The following is a 27719-nucleotide window of genomic DNA, read 5'->3' as shown; positions in this document are numbered from 1 at the left end:
GGGCTTTTGTGCAAAGGTTTGTAGAAACCAAGACATTCGAGTCTGAAGTGTTTGTTCATCCAGCAAGCCTTATTGTATGCATACAAGGAACCACAATAAGGACCATAATAGTTATAGTACCTATCATAGCTCAAAGGGGATATGGCTCTACACAACTTATATATACCTTTCTCCACACACACCCTCCTGTCTTTGATGTAACTCCAGGAAATAGAAACCTTCCTTTTTCATCGGAGTTTAGTGTAAACATTCAGCATTTGGGTAAACATTCACCATTTGAGGGTAAGTACAGGGGAGGGAAGCATCTGTGCTCAAGCAAGCGTAATGGTCACAGTTTAGCATGTAAAAGCTGCTAGCAGGCTCCATCAGGTTTAACAGTTAATATATAAACTTCTGAGATTATAAAAGCATAGTTGTATTAATGATTAAAAAGCTGTATGTGGCCTTTCTGGACTTGGAGAAGGCATATGACCGTGTGCCCAGAGAGGTGGTGTATTGGTGCTTGAGGAAGAAAGGAGTACCAGAAAGCATGGTGAAGTTAGTTCAAGCAACCTATAGAGATGCAACTACGAAGATGATAACACAACAGGGAGAGACAAAAGAGTTTGAAATCACAGTTGGAGTACACCAAGGATCAGCACTAAGTCCTTTCCTTTTCATAAACATTATTGACACACTGACAGAGGAGGTGTTGGGGACTGAGAACCTGATTCTGTGACCCTTCTTTATCCAGATTTGATGGGTGCCTGGAACAAGCAGCTCACCTTGTGTGAGGTGATTCAATCAAATCTTTCACAAAACACCTGGATAAGGTCCTTGGATTGGTTAAGTACTGGTATGTGCCCTTCTCTTGTTTGCGATCATTCATAAGGTATTGCCCCTGTCCTCTCATCAAACTTGACCATTTCACTCTCTCAGTCAGGCTCTTTAAATATGAGATTTAATAAAACCATTTTCATTTAGATGTCATACAATATATAACAATTTCCTCATGTAGTCAATAAATCTCTTATTTTTTGCTTGTGTAATTAAATCACTGTGTCCTTTATGGGATGAATTACTTGTAAGCCCGAACTAAAAATAATAAGGAACACTTTTCCAGTAATACACAGCCATGCCTGAGTCCAAAGAGGTGCAGGCTGGGTCTGTCTGAGCCAAACCTCTGCCAGGAGCCGGTTGTTATAATGCCCCCCCCCCAGCAAGGGGGTGGGCTGGTCGTTACCCATGCATCCTTTCTTGGATACAAATAAGAGCAGAATCTTATCCAAGTACCAACCCTATATGAATTCACCAGTTCCGTCCCAGTACTTCCTCATCATGTAGGTATTTACCTATTAATACCTGTGCAAGATAACAATTCCAAGGAATAATGCACAATGCTTATGAACAGATAAAGATGTGGATTTATGTTTTATAGACATACAGCAAAACTGCCTTTTTATATCCAGCAATATACGAACATTTAGGAAGGGGAGGTGGCCTGTCTACCTCATTTGTTTTAGTAGCTTATCGATCTGGATAATTTCATAACTAAATGCTACCAAAAACCTCATTGAGTTTTTCTGGTTAACCTTGTAACTGCTTACGTGGCTCGAGCTCAGGTTACAACTTAAACATGCTGATTCCAGTAGCTTGACTATACAGTTACATTCTTGCTTTATATGTATTAGAAGAATCTGTATGCACATCTGGATTCTGTGCTAAGAGTGACATCACAACAGCCAATACACCTCTTTGTTTACTGATCAACATTTAATTTAATATCCAGATATTAACCCTATCTTAAATTTATTCACCAGTTTGGTCCAGGTTCTTTCTCGTCATATAGGCATTTACCTATTACAATCTGTGCAAGGCAACACAATTACAGCAAAACATTGCTTGCACAATGCTGAAGACCAGTTCTGAAAAGTGACTTTTTATTCTCTTTAGGAAAGAGAGGAGTCTATTTGGCCTGTTTAGCTCATTTGTTTTTAGTAACTAAATGACCTGAAAAGTTTCTTCGTTAAGGTCCCTGGAGGAAACCCCCATAAACACAGGGGGAACATACAAACTCCACACAGACAGCACAATTGGACCCAGGGCCCCAGCACTGCAAGGCAGCAATGCTAACCACAGTGCTACTGTGCCACCCATCACTGTCTGTGTTTTTCACAAATTCTTTGTATGATTCATAGTTCAGGTAGCTCTAGGTGCTGTGGTTGAGGTAATGGAACATTTTGCAATCCTGTATTGTCTTGACAAACTATGCCCGTGACTCCAGGTTGAAAAAACAATTGACCACTGTTTCACAAAAAAAGAATCCTTTGAACTGCTTTCCTAGTATACTGTACAGGGGGTCTTAAATACAACTCTCCCCTCTTCATATCTCGAGGAGCTGGCCGCGTGACAGGAGCTGGGCATGACCTGTACAGGGACTCACAGGGAGCTGGGCCAATGGCACCTTTTGTTTTTTTGGGGTTGAGTGGTGGCTCTGTGGCTAATAATAATAATAATAATAATAATAATAACAATAATAATAAACTTTATTTTATATAGCGCCTTTAAAGGTGGGTTCTCAAAGCGCTTTACAGGATGACAATAACAATAAATAAGAAGACTACAACAATAAATAGGAAGATTTCACAAGATAAGACACAATTACAATTACAACAATAACAATAGGAGACCGTGGAAGGTGGTACTAAGAAGAGCAGAGGGGTGAAGAATGGAACCAGTAAAGTAAAGGCTTTTTCGGAAGAAGAAGGTTTTGAGTCTGGGTTTGAAGGAGTTTAGAGAAGGTGACTCTCTAATATCCTTGGGCAAAGAGTTCCAGAGCTTGGGGGCATAGCAGGAGAAGGCCCTGTCGCCCATACAATGTAGACGGGCTTGGGGGACAGTAAGGAGGGCAGAATTTGAAGAGCGGAGGTTGCGAGGTGGGGAGTAGGGCGATAAAAGTTCAGACAGGTATTGAGGTGCCAAGCCATGTAAAGCCTTAAAGGTGAGCATGAGGATTTTAAAGTCTACGCGGAATTTGACCGGAAGCCAGTGCAAGGACTCCAGGATAGGAGTAATGTGAACACTTGCACTAGACCTGGTCAGGATTCTGGCTGCTGAATTTTGGACATACTGCAGTTTGTTCAGAGTAGATTTAGATACCGTGCTTTGTTGTTAATTTCCCTCAGAAATTAAACTTTTGTGTTGAGACACGGTCGCTGTGGTGATCTTTGGCTCCATTTGGTTACGGGAAAAATGTTGTCTGGTGTTAGCTGGACTTGCATTCATGAACACTGACAATGACGCGACCGGACTACAGCTGCCATTGTCACATCAGTGATAATTCTAAAATAACCTGCATTGAACCGTGGTCAAGCCAGAATACCAGCCCAACAAACTTTGTGGATTGCACGTACTGACAGTTTGGCCGAACCTTCTCTTCGAGAGCCTATCCAATATTACAACGCAAGAGGAGTTAACATACGGATACGGATTGTTTTGTACACCAACATTAAATCTTTGTACATCAACAATCGAATAAGCCCTAAAACTAGTTCCGTTTCTGGATTTGCAGCACCGTAACCACAAACCTCAATTAATCTATTTAACAAACAACGTTCGTTTGCGCTTTAGGCTGGAGTTTCTCCTGTTCGTTCTAGTAACCGGTTTTTTTGAACCGCCCTCCGGCACCCACGTCAAGAGCAGAACTGAACGCTTCCTTCTCACTCGGGGAAAGATTGGGAACAAGGTGTGGAATTACCAGCGACGTTTTCACGAGGTACGGGGTTTAATTTCGTTTGATACCTTTTTTTTGAGTAAATATCATATGAACTACCCACTTTGTTAAGCTCTTTTTATAAAAAAGTATGTATGAATTTGGACTAACTACAGTTTAATGGTCTGGTGCGGAAAAGGTTCAAGAAGAGTCAAATACAAACAGTTATAATCTCATTAATTTCAATTAAATCGTCTGGAACTGCGCGAAGCATTGGCTTTTCTTGTAATGAGAATACGATCCGAAGCGCTCTGTTCCAAGAATCCGAGATTCCTTCTTTTGATGATACGTCAGTGTTCTCCGATGAGGAGAAAACAACTGTTTGCAGTTTCACCTATTTCAGAAACCATTAAAACCGTAACCTGAATTACTCTTTTTTTTGTTGTTTTTAATTATAATATTAAAAGACTCTCGATAATTTTAAAGGCCGTCACGTACTGCAAAAATTGTTGCCGAAATCCGGAAGCGCTATTTATAAACGACATATAAATCGGTTACTTGACCGACTAGTCACTAATATGAATCCAGGTGCTTTGGTTTTGAACATTACAGTATCTTTTCCATACTTCCTGACATTTAATATTCGTTATTGAACGAATTATGTGTATATATAAATATACTGACGAATTGCTAAAACAATTTAAAACAGACACATAATGCTTTTCAATATTGTACTTAATGTCTTGTTATTCAAAGCATATAAACGGGTTTTGTACTAAAGGAGTTAACCAAACACTTCTCTTGAGAAGTGAAACGTTTCGGTTGTTTTTTTTGCGATAGGTTTATTACTTCGTCACCTGTGCTGAATCAGCTCTCTCTCATGAGCGGTCACTTGTGGGTGACACTAGCACCCATGATCAGTTCATCGAAAACACGCCAAAACAACCGATTCATATCATAAAGTGTTTTGCATTTCTTTCTCACCGAACCACGTTTTCAGAAGTAACTAGTACTTCAGATGTGTAAACATTATACACACGTACAGGCGCTGAAAAGTGCAAGCACCCAATGTATAACAGAGCTCAATAATATACTTCGGGACTTGCGTTTAGGCACCTATTTATAGACCTGTGTAATTTCAAAATTACATTAAGGTTATTTGGCTTACTGTATGCTATAAACCTAGATTTGTTCAGTAATATTAAAGATGTGTGTTTGTAGGCACTCTGTTAAACACAAAGTGAAGTAACAAGCACTTTCGTGTCCCAGCGCTCTTCGTTGTGTCTCGGCAGTCTTTCGTGCGCAACCACAGGCAATGCAAGCAAACTGTAAGAGCCTCCGTGCTTTTCAGTCAGGGAGATGCACCCTCAACATGTGGCGGCTTGTTAAGAATATGCAAACACCTGCATTTTAATGATCTCGTTTTGCGTGAAATCCGATGGCTCTCTGTACGCGTTTTGCATCCCCCCCGTCCTCAGTTACTCTTTGCAAACTTGAGGCTGGTGGAGTTTGGTCTTCTTTTGTGGGGTGAGCATGGAGTGGTTTCAGCTTTGCTTAGGCAAGCGGCGTTTGGACAGGTACCATGTCTTTGAGCTACTGTAATCGCCCCAGGTCGCTTTGTCGGACAACAACGGAGGACGAGCATTGAACGCGGTTTGAGTTCGTGGACCTGGACCCGCCTTCTCTTGTTAGAACGGAACTGTCTTGGCGACCCACTTCCGAAATGCCTTCAACGCAAAATTGACTGTGCCTACTAAAGCGATCTTAATTATAATACACACTGTAGCATCAAGGTTAAATAGAGGTCTCGCAACAATCACCTGATAAGTATATCAACTAAAACAAGAGTCCGTGCAAGGCAACCGGAGTAAGAACAACTCGAGTAAGTAGCACTTGAAGAATGATTTAATTTATAATACATTCTGCCACTGTGTGTTCATAAACCGCCCGGTGCTCTAACATTTTATCCTACCTATTGAAAAATCCTACTAAGTTCAGCGTGAACGAACGGTCTCCCTGAACATTTGCACTGTACAGTATGTGAAACCTGCAGCTGAGAAGATTACAGTTTTAAACTTTTCCATAAATTAATTATTAAGAACATAAGAGGAGGACATTCAGCCAATCCAGTCCTTTTAGTAGTTAGTAGATCTGATGATTTAATCTGGGTCTTTCTTAAAGGGAGCTTCAGCTTCAACAACATGGCCAGACTTGTTCCAGACTCCCACTCCACTTTGTGTCTAGATGGACCTCCAGGTCTCAGATTTGAATGTACTTCAGTGTAGTTCCCACATGTGTTCTCTGGGTCCTGTTTCACTGTTGAAACTGCAGAAGGTCACTGGGTTGACTTCCTCAGTGCCTTTTATATGATGCCAGAGTTTTGGAATATTTGTGACGAATGCCGATACTAGCTCGTTTGCCAGGTTGGATGAGTAATGCGTTTCAATTGAAGTCTGTGGTTTGTGTTTTCCAAATCTTTCCTGCTATGCAACTGCAAATCTGTGATTCAACGTCATATTTCACCTTTTTACAGGATGAAGACAAAAGACTGTGGCGTGTTTGTTGTTGTTGTTCTGTGCATAGGATGTTTCTCCTACTTCCTGTACCCTACAAAATTACTGCGCACACCCATACAAATTACCTCTCATGAGCCAAATACTTCCATTCAGGCATCTCCCCAAAAAAGGTAAGTCCACTCTTTGCTTTGATTCATAGTACAAAATTCCCTTTAACACTCTGGATAGATAGATAAGACTTTATTGATCCCAAAGGGAAATTGAGGAATCATTCCTCAATTATCACTATTTAGTGACAACCTAATCACAAAGTCCTTTTTGTAGTACACACCCACTTGGAAATGTTTGTGACATTTGATAGCATGCAGATCAGAAAACAATCAACATAAACATAACATCATTACTTTATTAACCCTTTACAATTTCTTGCATTAGGAATGATCTTTTCCACATACCCCAGCTTGCTCTCCTTGAGACACACAAACAGAGAGAGAAGCTGGGGGTCAGAGCGCAGGGTCAGCCATTGTACAGCGCCCCTGGAGCAGTTGGGGTTAAGGGCCTTGCTCAGGGGACCAACGGAGTAGGATTCCTCTGCCGGCTGCGGGATTTGAACCGGCAACCTTCCAGCCACAGGCACAGATCCTGAGCCACAGAGCCACCGCTCCGCCCAAATTATATTATGTTAATCAAATGCGGAGTTGTATTTATGTTAGCAGGAAGAACAAGCCCAGCTCTATTATTTTCATACTGGCCATATGTTTTTTTAATTCAATGTTAGCAGGGCAAGGTGTTTGGAGTGGAGCGAAGCAGGTCGGGTTATGTCAAGACCTGGTTTGACTCTTGATGAAACGAAAACATTTCTGAAAACATTTCCTGATGATGGCATTCAGGTCATCCCAGAATTCCCACACCTGCCAGAAACAGATCGGCTTCCAGTGCTACAGGGGGAGAAGGGAAGAAACTCAACAGAGCCTGAGAAATAACGAGGAAGCCACTTGACTAATCTGTTATGTTATAAATAGCTCACAATTGTGTTTTTATTGTAGATGTCTGTGATTGTTATTGCTTTGGAAATGCTGTTATTCATCAGTCTGGCGAATGAAGCAGTGGGCCCGCAGTGCTTACTCTGAGTGCAGGCTGGGCTCTGTGGCGCACAGCACCATAGCTGGGCTGAACCTTCACCATGGCCTGAAGCAGAGGTGCTCACGTGGCATGGAGTTGCCAGGAGTAGGGCGGGCGATTAGTTTCTCGGCTGGGTGCACTCAGCTCTTGGTGAAACTGCCACCCTTTGAACTTTTCAAGTTTTCAAGGGAAGGTCCGTCTCATGCATACTGTATATACGGTATATATAATACTCCAGGTGGGTAGCTGCGTCAGCATGCGTAGGCTGCAAAGGAACAAGTAATTGGTTTATTCCATGCTGGAAAAAAAGAAGAAAGAGAACACAACGTTTCGGCCGTGGAGCCTTTTTCAGAGAACACAACGTTTCGGCCGTGGAGCCTTCTTCAGGTGTCACACGTTGGCCGAAACGTTGTGTTCTCTTTCTTCTTTTTTTTCAGCATGGAATAAACCAATTACTTGTTCATATATAATACTCTGTTGGCGTGATGCCATCTTGGCCCATGTTGGTGGGTGAATGTTTGGCTTGGTGCCTGTTGATTACGTGGGCACTGGCTCTTGTGAGTGGGTGGTTTAGGGGAACCTGTCATCCGGCACCCCTTGTGAGCAAAGACCTAAAGTCTAAAGTTCGTGAAGGAGCAGGTGCTTTATTCAGAACTGAAGGCGTGTCCCGCGCTAACTACGTCATGGGCCGTCAGTTGTCAGCTAAAAGTGATTGCGGCAGAACTAAACTAGCTTGGGGGAAAAAGGTTTGCCAATGGGGACGACAAGGATGCTAGTGTTGAGACACCTGAAGGTACCGATGGCATTAGCAACAACGGCGATCGGTAGTTGTGTTCGGTTCTGTGTGTCTGTTTGCGCAGGCCGGTTAGGGAGCTATTTCATCGCCTGAACGCTGCTCCCTGGCGCCACCACTACACACAAGAACCCCCCCACCCTGGGCCCCACCCACCCTTTCAGACGGCCCTGGTGGGGAGCGTACTGTCGCATCATCCAGGTGATGGTGGAGGGGATCCCCATTACCTGTAAAGCACTTTGGAGTGTCCAGAAGGCGCTATATAAGTGTAAAGAATTATTAAGTAAACCAGTTTAACGGAAAAAAGATTAAATACAAACAATGCCAACATAGGAACGCGGAATAATCCTGCATGTGTTTACCTTTTTTTCCATAGCTCGCAGTGCAGTTGCCTAGCAGCGCCAACCAAGTTCAACCTGGAAGACTTTGTGGATAAACCTGAGCTGAGCGAAGTCAAACGGAGGAGAGAAGCAGAGTACAAACAGCACCTGGCCAGGTAAGCACACACCTGGCGTGGAGCAGACGGTTCACTCATTGTCCTCAACAGTGTCCAGCATCAGCGCGATAGTGTTGGGCTCCATCTGTTCACTATTTTCCGAAGCTTCGGAAGGGGTTTCTCAAAAAGCCAGGCATGCTAACCATAGGGGAGTTTGTAACTTAAGTGCGGGAGTGATGACAACATCCAAGTTCAATCAGACTCGGCTGTCAGTAATTAGCAATCACTCCTGATGTCATTTCCTCTTCTAAAACACTAGAAATACTGTACACGATTCCCTTCTCTCCCTGGCTTACGTCTTTTTGCATCCCTCCTCCACCCCATCTCCCCCTCTGCAGCTGCCCCTTGGTCACACCTCGCTCTGCTGGGGGGTCCCAGCCTCCTCGTCCTCTGTCTAGGAGATCGGCCCTCAGCCAAGAGGTTTAACTCACATTTTCACTAAACAGCCCATAATCCCTTCAGAACACTGAATTCTTAGTTGTTGTTATTCTTAGCGATTTGTGAATTAAGTAACAGCACATAGTAGAGTAGTATAGTAGAGGAGTTTATTGCCATAAAAAATAAGATCACTCTATTGGCCATAGACAAATCCCTAATACAAGAAATTGTATTTTCACAAACCCCAGCTTGCTCTCCATGAGACACACAGACAGGGAGAGAAGCTGGAGGTCAGAGCGCAGGGTCAGCCATTTATATGGCACCCCTGGAGCAGCTGGGGTTAAGGGCCTTTCTCAGGGGCCCAGCGGAGTAGGATTCCTCTGCCAGCCACAGGATACGAACCAGCAACCTTCCACAGATCCTTAGCCACAGAGCTGCCCTGCCCTGCCCTGCCCTGTCCCGTCCCACCCTGCCCCATCTATGTATATGTACATTGGAATTCTTATTTGCTCTGATCTCTCAAGACATACACTGTACAACAGACAACACCACGCAATGGAGACAGTACATTACAAACATCATGATAACAGCAATAACAAATATGTTGTGGGATCATAAATATGTAGTAGTGAGAAAGAAAACATGGTAGACCATGCAAAAGGTGCATAGTGCAGATGTGTATTAAGTCTGAGGCATTGCAGTTAGCTGTTGAGGATGCGTACTGCAGTAGGGTGGAAGCTGTTCTTAAGTCTAGTGGTCCATGCTTTAATAGTGAAAAAATGAATTTAATGGAGTCAGATGAAATCTAAACACTATTGTTCGGTGACTTCTATAGGGAACAGTCGGTCCTAAAGCAACTGATTTTGGCCCAGCCAAATTCTCCCCTGATGTATCCCATTCAAGGAGTCCGTGTGCTTCCGCTCCAAGAAACCTCTATTCCAGGTACGCAGAGTTTCCTAACCTCCTAATGGTGGCGTTTGATGCAGATGTCAAATCTTTTGTAAACAATGTTTTTCACTGTTTAAAGGGCAATTGTGCACTGCTTCATTCTCCATATGTTGGCACAGCTGGGTCACTGTGTACATCCCACCCCTTATCAGTGGTTCATTTTGTTGTGTAAGAACACAGACGCCATGTCAGAATTAGTTTTAGCTTTCAGTGATTCTTATGAAGCGTGCTGTGGTTTCAGCCCAGGACAAGGCATGAGGTTTCCAGCCGTTAGGAGCCAGTGAATGTCTTGTTTTCTGGAAAAAAACAACTGTCATATCCTCAGCTCTTTTGTCTGCCATAAAAAGGTTAACATGCTGGAGCAAAACTCTTTATTTATCCCCCTTCAGACATACTGTACTTCCTAAAATACCTCATTAGTTTGCTTTTCCCACAATAAAGAAAGTGGACACCTGCAAGCATATTCTCTTGGGTTAAAGACAATGAGGTCATGGCATTAATTCATAACTTTAGTATAGAATCTTCTTACCAAAGAGCTTTCATCTATTTTAGAAGTGATCCAGTCAATATTTTACTCATAGTATTTCTTTCTCAGGAGGACTCGGCTTTTATGAACAGCGCTTTGAAGTTGTGAAACAAAGGGATGAAATATGTTCTCCAAACAGACTGTAATAGAATGAGACTTCTGTGAAGCAGAGGGAGGTGGCTCTGAGAGAGACATACCTGTTATAGGGAAGAAAATCTGTGGAATGAGGCCTAGCTAAACTGACTGAGTAATTGGCACTCAGAAGGAGTACCACAATTACGCTGAAAGGATAGGTACTGTGTAGAATCTGTTATGTCTCTGGGCTAATAAGAATAGTTAAGAGGTAAAAAAAGGATATGAGTCTGTGTCAATTGAACCCAGTCATTTCTGGGTTCAATTCCAGACTTGTGGCACTGTCTGCGTGGAGTTTGCATGCCTTGCTTCCAATGCTCCGGGCCACCATGACCTTGAATTGGATGTGCACTTATTGAAAGTGATGATGATGATTTCTTTTCTGATGATCATGAGGTGGTGGTTTGGGCTGTTATACAAAAATGCAACTAACGAGTTTCTGTTGTGTTTCAAACAGAAGCAGCCCTAGCCAAACATGATCACCCAGTAAAAAAAAATGTATTTAGGAATGCTAATAAAAGATATTTGATATTTGATATTTGATATGTGATATTTGATATGTGATATTTGATATTTGATATTTGATATTTGATATTTGATATTTGATTTGGCTTCACTACACTGGGCTGGGGGCTTAGCCCTCACCACTGGGGCAGGTTGGGGCAGTGGCTCTGTGGCTAAGGATCTGCGCCTGTGGCTGGAAGGTGGCCGGTTCATATCCGGCAGCTGGCAGAGGAATCCTACTCCATTGGGCCCCTGAGCAAGGCCCTTAACCCCAGCTGCTCCAGGAGCGCCATATAAATGGCTGACCCTACGCTCTGACCCCAAGCTTCTCTCTCCCTGTCTGTGACAGCAAGCTGGGGTATGTGAAAAGACGCATTCCTAATACAAGAAATTGTATGCGGCCAATACAGTGATCTTATTTTATCTTATCTCAACTGCCTGGCCAAAGGACAAAGAAGTCAGGACACCCTGCAGAGTGAGGAGACCGCTGGGGTAAAGGAGGGGTGCAGAAAGATGAATGTGAAGGCGACAGGGGCTCACTGTGGTTTTTAAAGTGATCCGATGGAGAATCTGGAGCCAGAGTAGCAGTATGACTTATGTTTGGAACTAGAATTTGTTTTTCACTTGCTAGAAACTAAGAGCACGCTCATGAGGATAAACATCTGCCACATCCAGGGAGTAGCTTGCAGGAATGTGAGTGTTCAGCTTAATAATCCTCTTCCTTTAGGTGTAACGCAGTTTCTTATCAAAACACTTCAGGCTCCAGTCTCCCTCCAGGATTCTGAAAAAAAGGACTGAGCAATTTCAGTTGATTTGAGGACACGGGAAAATAATGAGGGTCACAAGGGAGAGGAGGGCTCTAACCCTCATTAGAGCCTCATCCTGGTTTCTCTCAAGAAGTGGTTGGATGAGATCCTGGTATAGGATATCGGGAACAATAAAATGGCTAGGTAACATGCTCTATACTCCCACAAACTTTTGTGTAAAGAAGCATCTCTTGTTCTAGGTTTTACAAGCAGCTCCACACAGTTTCCTCTCCTGTCCATTTAGGGTTCTAGCAAAAACAAAATAACCTGAAACCGTTCATTTTACAAGGAAAACAATCCTAATTGCCAGCCAGGCAGAATGAAATAAACTTGCATCAAACTGGGCCTACATGAAACAGTGCGCTTCAAAATCTGGATTGGGTTGTGCTACTTTGTGCAGTTCTGAGCGCCCAGGTATCGGAAAGAAGCAGCGATAGCTGAAGTAGCCCACTCTGTAACATTAACAGCGTGTTAAAAAGGAATTCTTTGCATTTTTCTGTGTTGCAGGGTTAAGTGTATATGCACCTAAAAAAACGCAGTATCAGGTCAGTACAGCTCACCTTTACCTGTGACAGCACTGCTTAAATCATTGCGATTGTCTCCTGGTCTGGACAACCACTGGGTATACTTTCAGTCACTTGGTTTGAATTGTTCATTCATTTGGTCTCCACAGTATTACCACTGTTTCCAGGTCTTTATTTGATATGTATATAAACGCCAGGTGGACTGTGGCCCTCCAGGACCAGGAGTGAATATCACTGGCTAAAGCACTCAACTGCAATCGCTTTTCTTTCACACTGTTGCAGCAGACCTCCTTGAAATTGGCAACATGAAAATGGTCTAATGGGTATCCTGTGCAAAACTTCCAAATAGTAACATTACAATGTCAGATTCATATGTGCGTGGCAGTCTTGTGTCACAATTTGTATAGCAAACCAGTGCAACTGTCTGGATGTGCACAAAACAGAAGTCCCCAGTCTGGGTTCTGATGCCTAGACAGGTTTTCAGTCCAGCTGGTTTCATAATGACTTGAGTCAGCTCATTAGTGGCTTAACTAGACCTTCTTTCAGGTGCTGCTGCTTAAAAAAGACCCAGAAAACCTGTACCTGTAGGTGCACCAGCTGCCTTAGACCAGAAATAAGAACACCTACCTTAGAGAGCAAAGGCATCCCCCAGCTGTCTCTGAGCGAGCAGTAGAAACAATTGACTGTGGTTCATTGAGACAGCTGGTTCCTGCTTATAGAAACCCTTCAAAACTGAGACCTAGAACTGTGGCTTGCAGGCATGTTGTGGGACGCAAATGTATAGAAACTGCCTTATATAACCATTACTATTCATATAGCAGCTCTTTCCACAAGATAGTCATTTGACCTTCAAAGCCCTTTCTTTTTCCTTGCTGGGTGACAGTTTCTGTCTGAAACCAGGTGTGGGTGATGGGATTATTAAGTAAAGTTGTACTTGAATAACTATTGCAACACATTCCACAGTGATCTTTTTAGATTAAAGTCAAGTGTTCGTGGTTAAAGTATCGCCTTTTTATTTGCCAAAGCAAATCTGTTAAGCAGTTCCGAGCAGAGTGTATTTTGGATTAACTGGTAAATGTTGATTCTCCTGCTTCTTATACTGAGCAAAAGTGAAAGGACAGTGAAAACCCCATAAAAAAACCTACAAATTCAACATTGTATTCCAAAGAGTTTAAATTAATTCCATGGATTTACCCTAATAAAGGCCACATTGAAAATGTTTCCATTGACTTGTCAAACGAATTGTGTGCTATGACAGGTGTCCTAAATGTAAGACAAACAGTGCTAGCAATACATTGTGTCGAACGCTGCCACTGAAACAGAATTGATATTAGGGTTTATCAGATATTAATAGTAAAACAGGTTTAAAGATCAGCACCATTCAAGTGAAAGAACTAAAGAAACTAAATTGTGCTCAAGTGCTTGGAACAAGCAAGAGCCATGACCTTTTGTGTAACCTTTGTAAAAAAACTAAATGATCCCACAAAACTTTAAAATTCCCTTGTGCATCTACTGTACCTGGGAGGAGTTATAGGTGCTGCTTAAAGAACTTATTTCTGAAAGTGGATAATCAGTGAAAATGGTGCGATAGACTGGCGTCCCATTCAGGGTGTAGCCTGCCTAGTGCCTGTTGCTTGCCGAGATAGGCTCCAGCTCCCCCATGACTCTGTACTGGATAAAGAGGTTAGAGTATGGATAGGTCAATGGGATAACTGTAAAACGATATTTTACAGTTATCTGTAAGTATGGACAGTTGGCTGGATAATAAATGATATGAAAATGGTGATAAACCACACGCTCAGTAAGAAATTCCAAAATGGAAATTGCATTTTGCAATACCAGTTGATGGTAGATTCAATATTTTCAGTTTCTTAAGAATATCAGGATAACATGTGCAGGTCATGTCCTTTGCTGTAGACACTGTTTTAATCTAATGTTTTATTTGTTAAAAAAACAAACACCTGTCAGGTCTCTCTGAGCGTAACCAAAGGCGTCCTTGCCACCACGAAGCCAGGAAGGGACGATCATATTGAGGGACAGAATGAGATGGTCTTGACTATTTCCACCTCTAACCTGGAGCGTCTGAACCACCTGCTGAGAAATGTCACCTACACCAGCACTCTGTACAGGATCAAGGATGGAGATCTGGGTAATAATAATAATAATAATAATAATAATAATAATAATAATAATAGTGTGCAAAAGAGGTTGCATTTTACATCGAAAGAAACTGTATCACAAGTTTACAGTGACTGATCGGCTAATCCTAGATTAACTTTACATTGCCTTTTTCATGCTCAAGGATGAATGTTGTTAAAGAAAAAAAACTGATATGCCCTTTGCATTCTATAAACGAGTACATGGAACAGTTAGGTAGTTATTGAGAGCAGCTGAAAGATATCCAAACGATAAAGTTCACAGGAGTTCAAGATCCATGTTTCTTTTATTCGTAGTCTCTTTCACCTTTGAGAAGCATTCCGCCACCTTCCCCATTGTGATTGAACAGCCTCTGATCCCTCACCTGTACGATCCAGGGCAAGGTAAGATTAGACGTTGGCATGAATTTGCTTTGCATTTCAGAAACCCTTAAGAACAAAGTGCTGAAGCCGGATGCTGACTTTTCTTTCGAAAACGCAAAGGACGTTTTCTGTGCCCCTCAGGTGCGGGTATTATGAGTCACTGCCTGGCTGCCCGTTTCACAACTGTGCCACGGGCTCCTCCTCCTCCTCTGGGGAAAATGCTTAGCTGGGGACTGGAGGTTCACGGTTTTCAGCACAATACAATACAAAATCTAGGGTTGCACAAAACACAAAAACCACGCTCCTGAAACTACCCCCATAAAACAAACCCAGGACAACACACTCGTTGTCCATGTTTACTGGCACTGAATGAAGTTCGATATCATGTGACAGAGAGAAGGTGAATGTTTCTTTACACATAAAATCGGTTTACAATGCAATGTGGCAAATGGCTGCCCGCGCTGCCTCACATAGAAGTCATTCTTGTGCTAACTCTCCTGTCTGACGCTACGGAGCTTGTGTGCTGAATGAGGAAGGAGTTAACGGCCGGTCAGGTTGGAGTAGCACGTGTGCCAATTTCATTTTATATTACTTCGGCAGCAGGAGTCAACACTGGAACCCCTGAGAAAGAGCAGGTGATTGCAGAGTCCAGTGCAGAGGGGGCCGTGCTGAGGAGGAGGGAGACAGTGCATTCAAATCCTTTTTGTTTGTCCCACTTGCAGGCATCAGCTCTCAGGTGACAATTGTCACCAAAACGTTTCTGAGATACCCCCAGCTGGACGTCCTCATTAAGAGCATCCGGACCTTTTACAAGGATATGACAATCCTCGTTGCAGACGACAGCATCAACCCAAAGAAAATCAATGGCTCGAACATTGAGCAGTACATCATGCCTCCAGCCAAGGTACATACTGGAATAGTATTAGACCGGGTGGTGGCTGAGGAATAAATCCTTATGCTTTTACAGCTTTTGCTTTCAGGTTAACTGTGAACAGAGCTCTTGTTAGCTGTGGACACCTGTCTCGTATTAGAAATATTGCTACTTCTAGATAAATGCGCACAACAGTTTTGACCCGCAGGCAGTATTCAGAGAGTGCAGTTTTTGTGTGCACCTTGAAGCAGATGCACTGCCACATCATCTCCACCCCGCAGTTTAAAACCTGGCGCTGTGCTGGTACAGGTTAAAATAATTGTAGGAGGTGTCCTCTTTATCACTTCAGTTCAAAATGTCTCATATTCCAAACAACATTCTTATTTTTTAACTCGTAACGTTTACATTAGTGTGCCCGGTTAGCATTGCATGCTTCACACCTGTTGTGTCCTGGGTTTGATTGTGGTTCCGAGGCACCTTCTGTGTGGAGTCTGTATGTCCTCCTTGCATTCGCTTTTCTCCTGGTGCTAAAACATGGTGTAAAGAATCCACTCAGAAACACGCTGAGTGGATTCTTTGTAGTCTGCACATTGTCCCTGCTGGTGCTTGTGTGTGTGTGTGGCCCTGCCTTAATTTCAGGGAAGATTCCTGGATACTGCACTCCTGACCAGGAACAAATGGATCTTTAACAGTGGATGCTTGGAACTTTTGTGGAAAGTTTGGATTGGAAACGATCCTTGATGAGTGTAGAGGTTTGGATTGTATTCGGCATGCATTCTCCTCCGGGGCCTCTGCTTGTATCCGCTGTGTGACTGTCTCTTCCTGTCTGTGCCATAGGGCTGGTTTGCAGGGAGAAACCTGGTGGTGTCCCAAGTCAGCACCAAATACCTGCTGTGGGTGGATGACGATTTCCTGTTCACGGGCAACACCGAAATCGAGAAGCTGGTGGAAGTGATGGAGGCCATGCCAGAGCTGGACGTGGTGAGAGTCCAATTGTTTCTCCAGGTTTTCCAGAAAAAGCCGCGTTCTCGTGCTTTTCCTTACGAACCAAAGCCGGGGCTCCTAAGACGTTTCCCAAAAATTGTGCTGGCTTTTGAGTTCATTAGAACTGATGAGAAAATAAAAAAAACAAGGCTTTCTAAATGGCTCAGTCAGAAGAGATGCCAGATAACAGCATTAGGTTTAGGCATTAAGGTGCAGAGATTTATTTTTTATTAAATTGATGATTAATTTTCCTTACATAAGTGCACGATTTGGAATTTTAAAGACTTGGCTCCCAGGTGCTGCTCCTGCATCCACACTGGGACAGTGGGAGTCAGCAAGGAGGCTGGTCAGATATGCCCATCTTGCCTTGTGCCCAATGAGAACTGGCACTGTCCAGAGGTACATCCCTCACTGACACTGGCATCAGTGCCAGACTGCAGGTTCCCTTTGGGTGGCAGGAGTAACTGTCATGCCAAATAACTCCCAAACTCTACTTTGCCATTACTTGGAGAACCAAAGTCTGAGTCTTTAGTTTTCAAGGTTCAAGATTCAGTGTTTATTGCCTTACCAACTTAGCTGTTGGGAAATTGCCTCATGACAGTTAAACAATGAAACAATAAGAACAGTAACACGAAAACATCCGGCACAATAGAACTTATAACCAGATTACTTAAAAAAGAAAAAACATAGAATAAATGAAAATAAAAAATAATGTGACTGGTGCATTGAATTGTTTATAGTCCACTTGCATTGTCAGAAGTCATCATAAAGTGCTAATGTATGACTGGGGAGCTGATCAGTTTCAATAGTCAATAGGTTTTGGTCTGAATGGTTCTGAGTCTTTTTCCTGAGGGGAGGGGTATAAGGAGGGGGTTTGCTGGGTGCCCAGGGTCTTGAAGTATTTCCAGTCCTTTATGTTGGATGCGGGTCTCATAGATAGAGCTGTAGGTCAGCTCACAGCCGATAATTTTTGAGGCTGAGCGCACAATTCTCTCCAGTTGGTTGCAGTATGACACCGTTCTAGAAGGGGTAAGCGCACTTTCTATCACAGCGTAGTAGTACTTGCAGCATCCCCTTTCTAGAGACCCCCCAAACTGTTGGAGCTGGTGCAGAACAAAGAGTGTTTGGTGAGCTTTTTTAACAGTACGGGTTGAGCTGTCCTCCCATTTCAGAGAGGAGGAGATTGTTATTCCAAGGAACCTAAAGTTATCCACTCTTTCTACCTCCTGGCCATTAATGGTCAGTGGCAGAAGGGAGTGCTCTCATAGTCCAAAGACATGCTGGTTCTGGGAAAACTGGCCCTGGTGTAAGTGTGTGCATGATTGTGTCTATCCGCCCTGCAATGGACTGGTGTCCCATCCAGGATGTACCTTGCCTCACCAGCATCCGCAAACCTGTGGCGGATGTTGACAAGTGTTAAGGGCGGATCTAACAACCGTAGCTGAATTCCACCTCCTCCTCTGGACAGGTGGGAGGCTCGGTGACTGGCAATACCTTCACGTTCCAGCTGGTGTATGGGGAAGGGGAGGATGGACATTGTGTGAGCAGGAGGATGGGTCACTATCAGCCTATTCCCAGTTTCCCGGACTGCGTTCTCACTAGTGGCGTGGTCAACTTCTTCCTGGCCCGGACTGACTCAGTACGCAAGGTGGGGTTTGATCCACGACTCCAGAGGGTCGCCCACACAGGTGAGAGGCGCCGACTTTAATGGGCTTGGAGACGCGGCAATGTCATGCATGATGCCGATTTATAAGATCAATTTATTAGCAATATACAATTTCTTGCATTAGGAATTTGTCTTTTCGCATACCCCAGCTTGACACCCAGACAGGGAGAGAAGCTTGGGGTCAGAGTGCAGGGTCGGCCATTTATACAGCGCCCCTGGAGCAGTTGGGGTTAAGGGCCCCGTCTTATAGTCTGGCTGCATTGATACCAGTTTGAATCGTAGTTTGTTTCTTTGTGATTCCCAGATGAAAAGGAGAAAGGACATTTTTGTGCTGGCCGGGCGCTGAGTTTTTTTCCTCTAATGCCATGCCAACAGCTCCTGCTGGTACTCACTGGTGGGCACTCTTTTGTCTTATGCCAGAGTTCTTCGTGGACGGCCTGGGCAGCCTGCTGGTGGCCTCGTGCAGCAAGATCACCATTGACCATCAGCCCAGGACGCAAGAAAAGTTGTCCGAAGAGGAGAAGGCGGCACAGGAACTGTACAGGACATTTCGGACTCCGAAGCAGGAGGAAGTAAAAATGAAGCTGGGCCTCCACTTCTTTAAGAACAGGATGAAGTGTTTCTCCAGTAACTGACACCATGCTCTCACTACAGGATCCACAGACTACGCAAGTGTCTAGTGTGGTGTTACAGGAGCTTGTTTCTTGTGAACCAAAAGCAAATTCGAAAGCAGGCACGCAAAAGGCTTCCAAAAGGTTTCTTGTTAGTAATGGAGCCTTATTGTCTTTTATTCCAGTTTACAGTTTTCCTTTTAATTTTTCTTTGTGACATTGGGGGAAATGCATTGGTGCATTGAAAGAGACATTTTACAATGTGGAAGAAGGAGGATTTTTTTTCTTAAAGTGTGCACTTTGTTAAAAACAAAAGGGGAACTGTGCTCCTGTACTACGTCAATTGGGAGCTTATATTTTTCAGACAGACGGATTTTGGGACTTTGGCAATTTTGTGGTGGGAATACACAATTAGATTTATTCTATTTTAGCTCTAGTGGAGATACAAAGCATTGTTAAAATGCAACAAAACTAAATTGAGAAGGAAAAATTCAAAGAAGAAAGACAGGTACTTGTATTGCCGAATAAAGCACTACAGGTGTCTGAAATATGTCATTAGGTATCTGACGAGCAATTCCTGTGAGATCAGGTTCTTTGCAGGCTGGAATGAACAGTTCTTTCCAGACCCTGTGCAGACGACACAATCCAGAATTGAGAGGAAACACTGGGGAAAAAGCCATGCAGAAAACGGGGATCAAAACATTTTTATAAAATAACGGGATCAAACTAATGTAAAGCAGGTAGAACTTTGCTGACCTCTGGAAGGATTGGACAGTTTATTTGCAAAAATGCACTTATAAATGTACAGCATTAACTTAGACGATTTAAAAAGGGATGTTATTTTATACATAACTGATGTGGATTTAATGCACAGTTCCACGCACAATACAACTAATTACAGTGATGGTGAAGGGAAAAACAGCATTGATTTTGCACTGTGAATTTTGCACAGCATTGATTGTTTTCTGTGAATTTGCGTAATGGGAGTTCTTTCCTGTTGTAATGTGTCAGGAAGATATAATAAACAGTTTCGATTTGTGATATGTTGGGTAAGGGAGTAAGAACCCTACCAGGAAAATATCCAGGACTGAACGGCCGTCTCTGTTGCCAGCAGTGTTGTTTTGTGCATTCGATTTGGTTCAAGTGCAAACATTACAAACTGGTTATTTTGGCTGGATGTGGAACTTGTCCTTTGTTATACAGTTTATTTGATCCCACTTGTTTTGCTTACCAAGTTCCTCGTGTGGTTTCAGATTTCCTTAATCCTTTCTTCACTGCAGTTATAATGCTTTATAATGCAGCAGTGGGTGTGGGTATCACCAGTCCCCCGCATTCAGATGAATGGGCTCCCCTGGGGGCTGGACTGGTGCAGCATGAGCCAGGTTTGCGTTGTCTTTCCACACCTCGGGCCAGAATAATTGCCCATGGTTCAATGCCAAAGGAGCAAATCGCACATGCATGACCGAGAACCTGCTAGACTGAGGCTGTTCGACTGCTTGACCTCACTCATGTTCACTCGCTTGAGACAGTCCTTCCTTGACAAACTGGGAATCCACAGTGAAGCCAATCTTTAGAATTCTTGCACATCTGAGCACCCTTACTTCACTGTCCTATCTCAAGGTACTGCTAGATTATATTGTGGCTGATACTTGGCCTGGTGTTTGGCTGCCTTCACAAATTCTAGCATGATATCTGCTTCTACTAACAATGAATGCATGTACTGACAGGATCTTGGCTCGTGTATCTCCTGTCTGTGAAGGATAGCTCAAGTTGAGGGACTTGTTCTGCTCACACGGTCTGCAGTCTGTGTGAGGAACTCTTGCATTAAGGACTCTCTGTTTTGTGGGGGCTGAATATTAGGTAATTAGGTTATCTAGACAGAAACCTGCTGAACTGTTCTTGATCTTTATCTCGAGAGATTAGAACAACACTGATTATGAGCTATGCAATGTGTCGCCTGTTAACAGACAGTCAAGCAAGGGTAATTTTTATTTCTCAGGAAGCTTCACTCCTCTTTTATCATGTGTGTGGTTTTCATGATTTGCCGTTTTTGCAAGTGTAAAATTTGAAATAGAAGATGATGTAGGTTTGTCTGCTTGTGTTTCAGATAATATCCCTTATCTGTACCTGCTGTCATCTGCGACCTCTGTAGAGAGCTGGAGGGAAAAAATAGCAACAACAGCCTGTGACTGATAGAATATAATAAATTAATAAATCCACAAGTACGCAAAACGTATATTGGGTACAGGAATCACAAAGGCCAGTATCTGTCCAGGGCCAGGGAAGCAGAATATTTGAAAATGAAAACAAATATTGGCAACAATTCCAACAACAAAAAAAGATGCTATTTCAGAAACAGATAATGGCATGAGAAAGAGGAGAGTGTTTATTATAATAAACTCGTGATATTCTCAGGTGTTTTGAAAAAAAAAACTTGTGTATTCTTCATTTTTTAATACAAACCCGGTTAACTACTGCATCAGTGTCAAATTTGCGCAGTGAATGTAACCGAAGATGCACACAGTCCCATGACGTACATCATACAGTATATGGTATATCTGATACTACATCCAGCTGTAGAAATACGCACAAGCTTAAAGCATGCTTGGATAACTTTTCCCACACTGGTCAATTCAGACTGAAACTCTGGTTATTTAAGAGCTAGACTCTGTGCATCAAAACTTTTGCATTTGCAGAAAAACACCTGCAGGACTTCACACGTAGCCACAGCTTGTATCTGCCCACAGGAAGCGTATCGTCTGTGAGATACGATCATGTTCTCGTTTCGAACGAGCTCTACCAGACCCTTTTTTTTTAATCCGCGTGGTTTATGTGGTGTCTGCTGCAATGAGAATCGCCATTCTATGCTGTACTGTAAATATGCTGACTGCGTGACGTGACGTGTTTCAGACAGGAACGATCTGTGGCCGGTAGGGTTAGTGGTGACTGACACGTTCAGCTTCTCTATCTGCAGAATTCACCACTTCTTTATACGTACTGCTGATAGATGCAACCCTGAAACTGAAATATTAACAATTCTGCAATAGTGCATACCTGACCTGCATCATAAATATGCAGAATTGCTCTGTGCGCCCTTATTCTTTGAATTGAAGCCAAATATTGCCACTAGGGGGAGTGTCTCACTGTTTCTGCTGTATTAACTCAAAATCTGTCTCGCAGTCTAAACCATTGACCAGGCCGTGTGCTGTAGTGATGAGTTAGTCGAATTATTTTTTTATAAGAACAGCTGAATATTATTATCATTATTATAATTGGATAATAACGGTGATTGATGAAGACGTGATATATGTTCAGTATAACTGAAGACGTTTGATCCTTTTCCTACACCTGGGAAAGCGTCATCAATCCGTCTGAAAACATGATATTTGCAGGTAGGCCCTTTATTACCACGCCAGACTTTCTAGGTGACCAATCACCGGGACCAGTGTGGGAAAACAGCCCAGATAAGATTATGTGCTGTAGCTTCTGCTTCTAGGAACCAGAGAATCTTTTCTGCTCTTACCGACTTTCCCCAAGTCAGAAACCCTGCAAGAACGCGTGCTGCCCAAGACAGAGAAATAGCGCACGACAGTTCATCAGCGGTTTTAACCTGTAAAAGTGGCTCAACTGGGGGAAGTGCGTCAGCATGCGTAGGCTGCAAAGGAAAAGGTAAAGGTTTATTCCGTGGGAAATCCGGCACTCATCGCGGCAGAAGCAGGATGAAGTCGTTCAAGTACAGGAGGCAGCGGCGTCAGCATGACACCCGAAGAAGGCTGTTCCTGTACTCTAGTTTCGAACGAGCTGTAGCAAGGCCCCTTTTTAATCCTCGTGGTTTATGTGGTGTCTGCTGCAGTGAGAATCGGCAAACCATTGCTGTTAACGTGCTGACTGCGTGACGTGACGAGGTTCAGACAGGAATGATCTATGTGGCCTGTTGCGTTAATGGTGACTGACACGTTGAGCTTCTCCCCCCTTCTTTATACGTACTGCTGATGGGCTCCACAGCCAAAACCCTGTGTCTCTTTCCTTCTCTTTTCAGCATGGAATAAACCGTTATTTACCCGTGCCTGTAAAATACAATCTCGCCCTGCAGCCGATAGCGCCCTTGCCAGGAATAAGACGCTTTGTGTGAATGGGTAAGAATGCGCTCATTAGGAAAGGCAGATCAATCCGCTGCATGTGTATGCAGGCTAAGATGAGGCAAAGAGTGAGGAAATCGTATGTTGCTTAATTTTATTTCTCAAGAGGGATATAGTGGCTTATCTAAGACCAGCCGGGTTTAGGTCTTAATCCACAGGATGAAGTCAGACAAGATCTTTAGCAGGGATTAAAGAAACAATGACGCAGGCAGCCCTGGAATCTTGCCTCGGGGTAAGTGGGTCACTGAGATTTTTCGGATATGAGGATGGGATGGAATGGGATGGGGTGGAGGGGGGGAGAATACTTATGTACAGGGAAGGACTAAGACTGTCTGACTGTTCTGTGTTGATCATCTTGTAGTTTCCTTAAAGTAAATGCTTCATGGCGGGAGGGGAGGTCTTTTGCATGGGCAATGACATGGAAGATTGTGCAAGTCTGTGGTTCCCTTAGAGAGAGTCTTAGAGGAGGCCAAATTAAAAACACGTCCTGTGAGCCCAACAGGACCCGCGCTGCACATCTTTCACTACTGGGCCTCCATTTTGAGGCTGCGTGGTGCGTTTTGTTCCTTTGACGGACGTGGATGTGACTGCAGACATTAACACGAGAAGTCTTCAGGGCTCTGCACTGTAATCGTGCTCGTGGTGGGAGCATGAGAGACATTTGGCCTTGAAAACGAGCAAATCATTCTGGATCTCCTGTAGTCCCTGCTTGCCCCGCAGTGTGCCACAGCCACCCCTGTTTCGTGTCAAGTCACTGCATTAAAAAAGTTTATCATTGTTTCGAAGAACAAAACCTGTTTTTCAGGGCAAGATCTAAACAGCTGTTGGTTGTATTATAAAAAGACAAACGTGTTTCAGGGTTGTGCAGGTTGTTCCCAATGCTAGTCATGGTTTTCTATATCTTTCATGTAAACACATTCTTCAGTAGTGGTAATTGAATGTGGTAACATCAGCCACTGAGATAGTGGAATGATTCATAGTTAGCCCGCAGTGCCGACTAATCTGCACTCATTCTCTCTATAAATCAGGGTTCATCTTGTATACGCGTGCATGCAATTTTGGCAATGTCACCAAAAGTTTTTTCAAATGTACAATCACGGGAACCTCACAACCCCCACCAGCCAGCTCCCTGCACAGGCTTCCAGGGTTTCCAGGTTAATGTGCTTTTAGGTTGACATTTGGCACGTTAATTATTCTGATTACTAAATCTGATCAGCGGATTGATGACATCAAGTCCCGTCCCCTCCCCCTGAACTTCCCCTGCCGCCCACCTGCTCCTCGTCAAGTGCCATCTGGAGATGACCGTGAAGAGACGAGGAGCAGGACCATCCCATCAGAAGGGAACTGGCAGGCAACAGGACTGCATGGTTCTACAGAACCAGAGCCACTCAATTCTATAGCCCTGGGGCCACAGTTTAATAGGTAAGACAATAATGTTACTCTCTGTAAACTCTCTGTTTTATGCTGTTGCCAGTGTGATCTGTCTTTGGGTAATAACACATTTGCAGAATTGACTGTTATACAGCTGTATGTCCATAATTGCTATAAATCATCTTCAGACCAAGACAAGAAAGTGTACGGATTTCGCCAGCAGTGATATTTAGTAGAAGATACAGTACTGAAGTCACTCAAAGCATGGACTAAAGCAGGATCCTTCTGCAAAATAGGCTTTAGTGTTCTATACTAACTGTAGTGGTCTGCTCAGTGTTTTAGATGCAGGCATGAAAACACCATGTCATCACAGTGATATAGACACAGTGCTTCTTTACTGGTGAGGATTTATCAAGTGATGTGAGCAGTTAAAAAATCTAGATCATTGTTAATACATGTCTTGTCCAACAGGTTCTCTACTTTTCTAGGTGGCTGGCTGACCTTTCTGTGTCTACTTGTTCCCATTTCCTTTAACAGAGGTTTTGTTGTTCATTGTCTGTAAAGAAGATGGCTTAAATATATGTTTATTGCTGTGCTCTGCACACAAGCATTTCCAAACAGTTTTTAGTGCTTAGTCAGAGAAGTGAACACTATTTCCTTGTCACCCACATTGATTGGAATTTGCTTCAGAACACTTCTGATATAATGACATAAAACATATAACGCTTACACATACCCAGTACATATTGGATCCATTCAAAGTTCTGTTCCACTTGTTTATAGTCACCACTTCAGAACAATCTTCTGGGTTACAGTAGATGCCATGTTTAAGAGAAACTATTGAGCCTATATTTAGGCCAAAGAGGAAGATTATCATACAACGTACATAAAACAGTACAGTTATTTGACACGGTTCATTTCAGTTGCCCAGAGGTGTCACATAACATGCAAAAATTCCACGAAACAGGTGTCTGTCTCTCTCTCACAGCCGGCACCGAGCTCAATCAAGTTTAGAAAGATCCCTTTCGCACACAACCGCTACAGTTTCGTGCTGCCTCTCACTTCTCTGCCCCCAGGTCAAGATGGCTCGTGACATGTCAGACAAAGATATCATCAAGATGGAGCTGGAGCAGCTCCAGAAGGAGGTGAAAACTGAGAGGATGGTGGTAAGTGATTTTTTCTATCTGGGGGAGCTCTATTAAAAAAGATTCCCATTTTCCTCAAGCTTTGAGAAACCTGATCTGCATGTGCCTTGAAGATGCATGTCGATTTTTGAGACACAATACACAGGTGTGGGATGCAATATTTTCTCCTTAGTGATGTGCAGCTCTTGCACAGCATTAAGTAGATGTGCAACTGGTCGTGCATTGAAAACATATGGTCATGTCAAATGGGTGATTCTTACACAGCAATGGACTGTGATAACCATATAGAAATTGGTGCTAAAACTGGCTAGAACAATTTATTCATTTAATCATTTAGATTTGGGCAAGAGTTTCTTCAGACCCCTCTAAGAGTGCTTCTGCAGCTTCTGTCCTGCAAACTGCCCTTGCAATCCTATACACAGAAATACTTTTCTGTTAGATTGAAGATATAGCAGAACATTTCCTGCAAAATCATTATCATGGTTTTCCTCTCCTGTGGTTTTATGCTTTTCATGATTAGACCGTGACTATCACTGAGGCAAACCTCAGTCTCCCTCAATTATAGAAGCATCACCAGCATCTAGTTCGGGAGAGATAAAAAGTGTGACATAAACAAGTAGCAAGCGCAGAAGGAAACCATGGTTACACATATGAAATTGCTGCGCAAATGTACCACGCAAACTCCTCAAATGGAATTATGTTGCTGATCGATGGGTGCAAAAGTGCCATTTCCAGCAATGCACTTTTGGGATGAGGATTGACAAATACACAAAGCTCCGTGGGCATGTACGCATTTATCTTTTTATTTTCCGTGCCTCCCCACCCCTGCTCCTCCCCCGCGCTTTCAGGTTTCCAAAACAGCAAAGGAACTGGTGGAGTGGATGGAGTCGCAAGCTGCCGAAGACCCCCTCCTCAAGGGCGTCCCAGAGGACAAGAACCCATTCAAGGAGAAGGGGGGCTGTATGATCACCTAGCCCAGGGGGGAGCCCTGGGGGTATGAGCGAGGGACCTGTGCTGTTTCCTCATGGCTAGCAGGATAAAACCCATTAGAAACACTAGAACGAGTGTACCGGGTCAGTTAGGTTTGATGGACGCTTTAGAATAGACGCAGCCAAGGCAGGGGAGTGGCATCTCAGCAGAGCTCGGGGCAGCCTGCCCTGTTCTGACGCAGGGCTCAGTTCAGATGTAGAAAGTGAGCGATCCATTAGTGGACACGGCCCTTGTTGGATCGGGAGACCGCGATCCAGGCTCAGGCCTCCATGCTGCAGCCTATGTAGTCATAGTCCTTTCGGCTTGGCTTCCAAAGCCATTCGGTCTCTTCCATGCTTGCCTGTTTCTCTGCTTGTGCAAACCCACTCCCCCGCGGTAGGCTGGCTTTGCACAAGCATGGAGACGCATCACATTCCCTGCACAAGCGTGCATCTGGCCGGGCGCCCGTATCCAGAGCGACTTTCGATTGCATCCAGTCCAGCGGCGAAAGGGTGAGGCGCAGTAGCGGACATCTGCAGAAAAGCAGCGAACGCAATGTTAATCAGGCGCTAGGACATGGCATTCCATCTCCTCTCCTCCTTTACAGAAAACCGGCTGGCCAAGCTTGATGCTGGGGGGGTCTACAAAAACCACAGAGAGCCCCTTCTCACTGCAGGGGCCTCGTCCCTCCACCCGTGCACATGGGCTTTGAGCGAATCTTGGGGCCGGCCATGGCTGGCTGTTACAAGCTAGATCTCCTGTTGTTGTACAGCTGTACAATTTGTACAAATAAAAGAATCCTAGCTATGCAAAACAGCGCCGTGTTTTCCTGACACCAAAAAGGGTTGGTAGCCTGAGTCTACAGTTTTTTTCCGTGTTGCTCAATGTATTGTGAAGGTGACTGACATTTGAGTTAATTGCGGGCATGTAGGAGTATTCAGCCTAGACCCTGAAGTTTGCTTTGGTCACTGGCTTAAAATAGATTCGAGGGGGACTAATCTGATTTTC

General features: G+C 43.7%; 2 protein-coding genes across 2 annotated transcripts; both read left to right on the top strand.

Moving 5' to 3' along the window:
* The first annotated feature begins 3671 nt into the window (after positions 1 to 3671).
* LOC102691561 (beta-1,4 N-acetylgalactosaminyltransferase 2) lies at positions 3672 to 20259 on the top strand. Its single transcript, XM_069185745.1, has 11 exons — positions 3672 to 3754; positions 6225 to 6377; positions 8499 to 8618; positions 9832 to 9938; positions 12420 to 12457; positions 14405 to 14585; positions 14890 to 14976; positions 15678 to 15859; positions 16664 to 16807; positions 18279 to 18498; positions 18897 to 20259. The coding sequence occupies exons 2-11, from the start codon at positions 6226 to 6228 to the stop codon at positions 19109 to 19111; spliced, it is 1446 nt and encodes a 481-aa protein (XP_069041846.1). The 5' UTR covers positions 3672 to 3754; position 6225; the 3' UTR covers positions 19112 to 20259.
* A 4248-nt stretch (positions 20260 to 24507) lies between these two features.
* gngt2b (guanine nucleotide binding protein (G protein), gamma transducing activity polypeptide 2b) lies at positions 24508 to 27537 on the top strand. Its single transcript, XM_006638235.3, has 3 exons — positions 24508 to 24648; positions 25674 to 25763; positions 26591 to 27537. Exons 2-3 carry the CDS (start codon positions 25680 to 25682, stop codon positions 26714 to 26716), a joined length of 210 nt encoding a protein of 69 aa, XP_006638298.1. The 5' UTR covers positions 24508 to 24648; positions 25674 to 25679; the 3' UTR covers positions 26717 to 27537.
* The last annotated feature ends 182 nt before the right edge of the window (positions 27538 to 27719 follow it).

This window comes from Lepisosteus oculatus, chromosome 28 (genome assembly GCF_040954835.1).
Source record: "Lepisosteus oculatus isolate fLepOcu1 chromosome 28, fLepOcu1.hap2, whole genome shotgun sequence".
Classification (NCBI taxonomy): Eukaryota; Metazoa; Chordata; class Actinopteri; order Semionotiformes; family Lepisosteidae; genus Lepisosteus; species Lepisosteus oculatus.
This window is presented reverse-complemented; position numbering and strand designations above follow the sequence as displayed.

Bases quoted from the DNA above. Each gene is read 5' to 3' on its own strand.
- LOC102691561 (XM_069185745.1), top strand. From the start codon at position 6,226: ATGAAGACAAAAGACTGTGGCGTGTTTGTTGTTGTTGTTCTGTGCATA. The intron at 8,619-9,831 runs GTAAGCACACAC...TGACTTCTATAG, and splicing joins TACAAACAGCACCTGGCCAG to GGAACAGTCGGTCCTAAAGC. The intron at 14,586-14,889 runs GTAATAATAATA...TTTTATTCGTAG, and splicing joins GATCAAGGATGGAGATCTGG to TCTCTTTCACCTTTGAGAAG.
- gngt2b (XM_006638235.3), top strand. From the start codon at position 25,680: ATGGCTCGTGACATGTCAGACAAAGATATCATCAAGATGGAGCTGGAG. The intron at 25,764-26,590 runs GTAAGTGATTTT...CCGCGCTTTCAG, and splicing joins TGAAAACTGAGAGGATGGTG to GTTTCCAAAACAGCAAAGGA.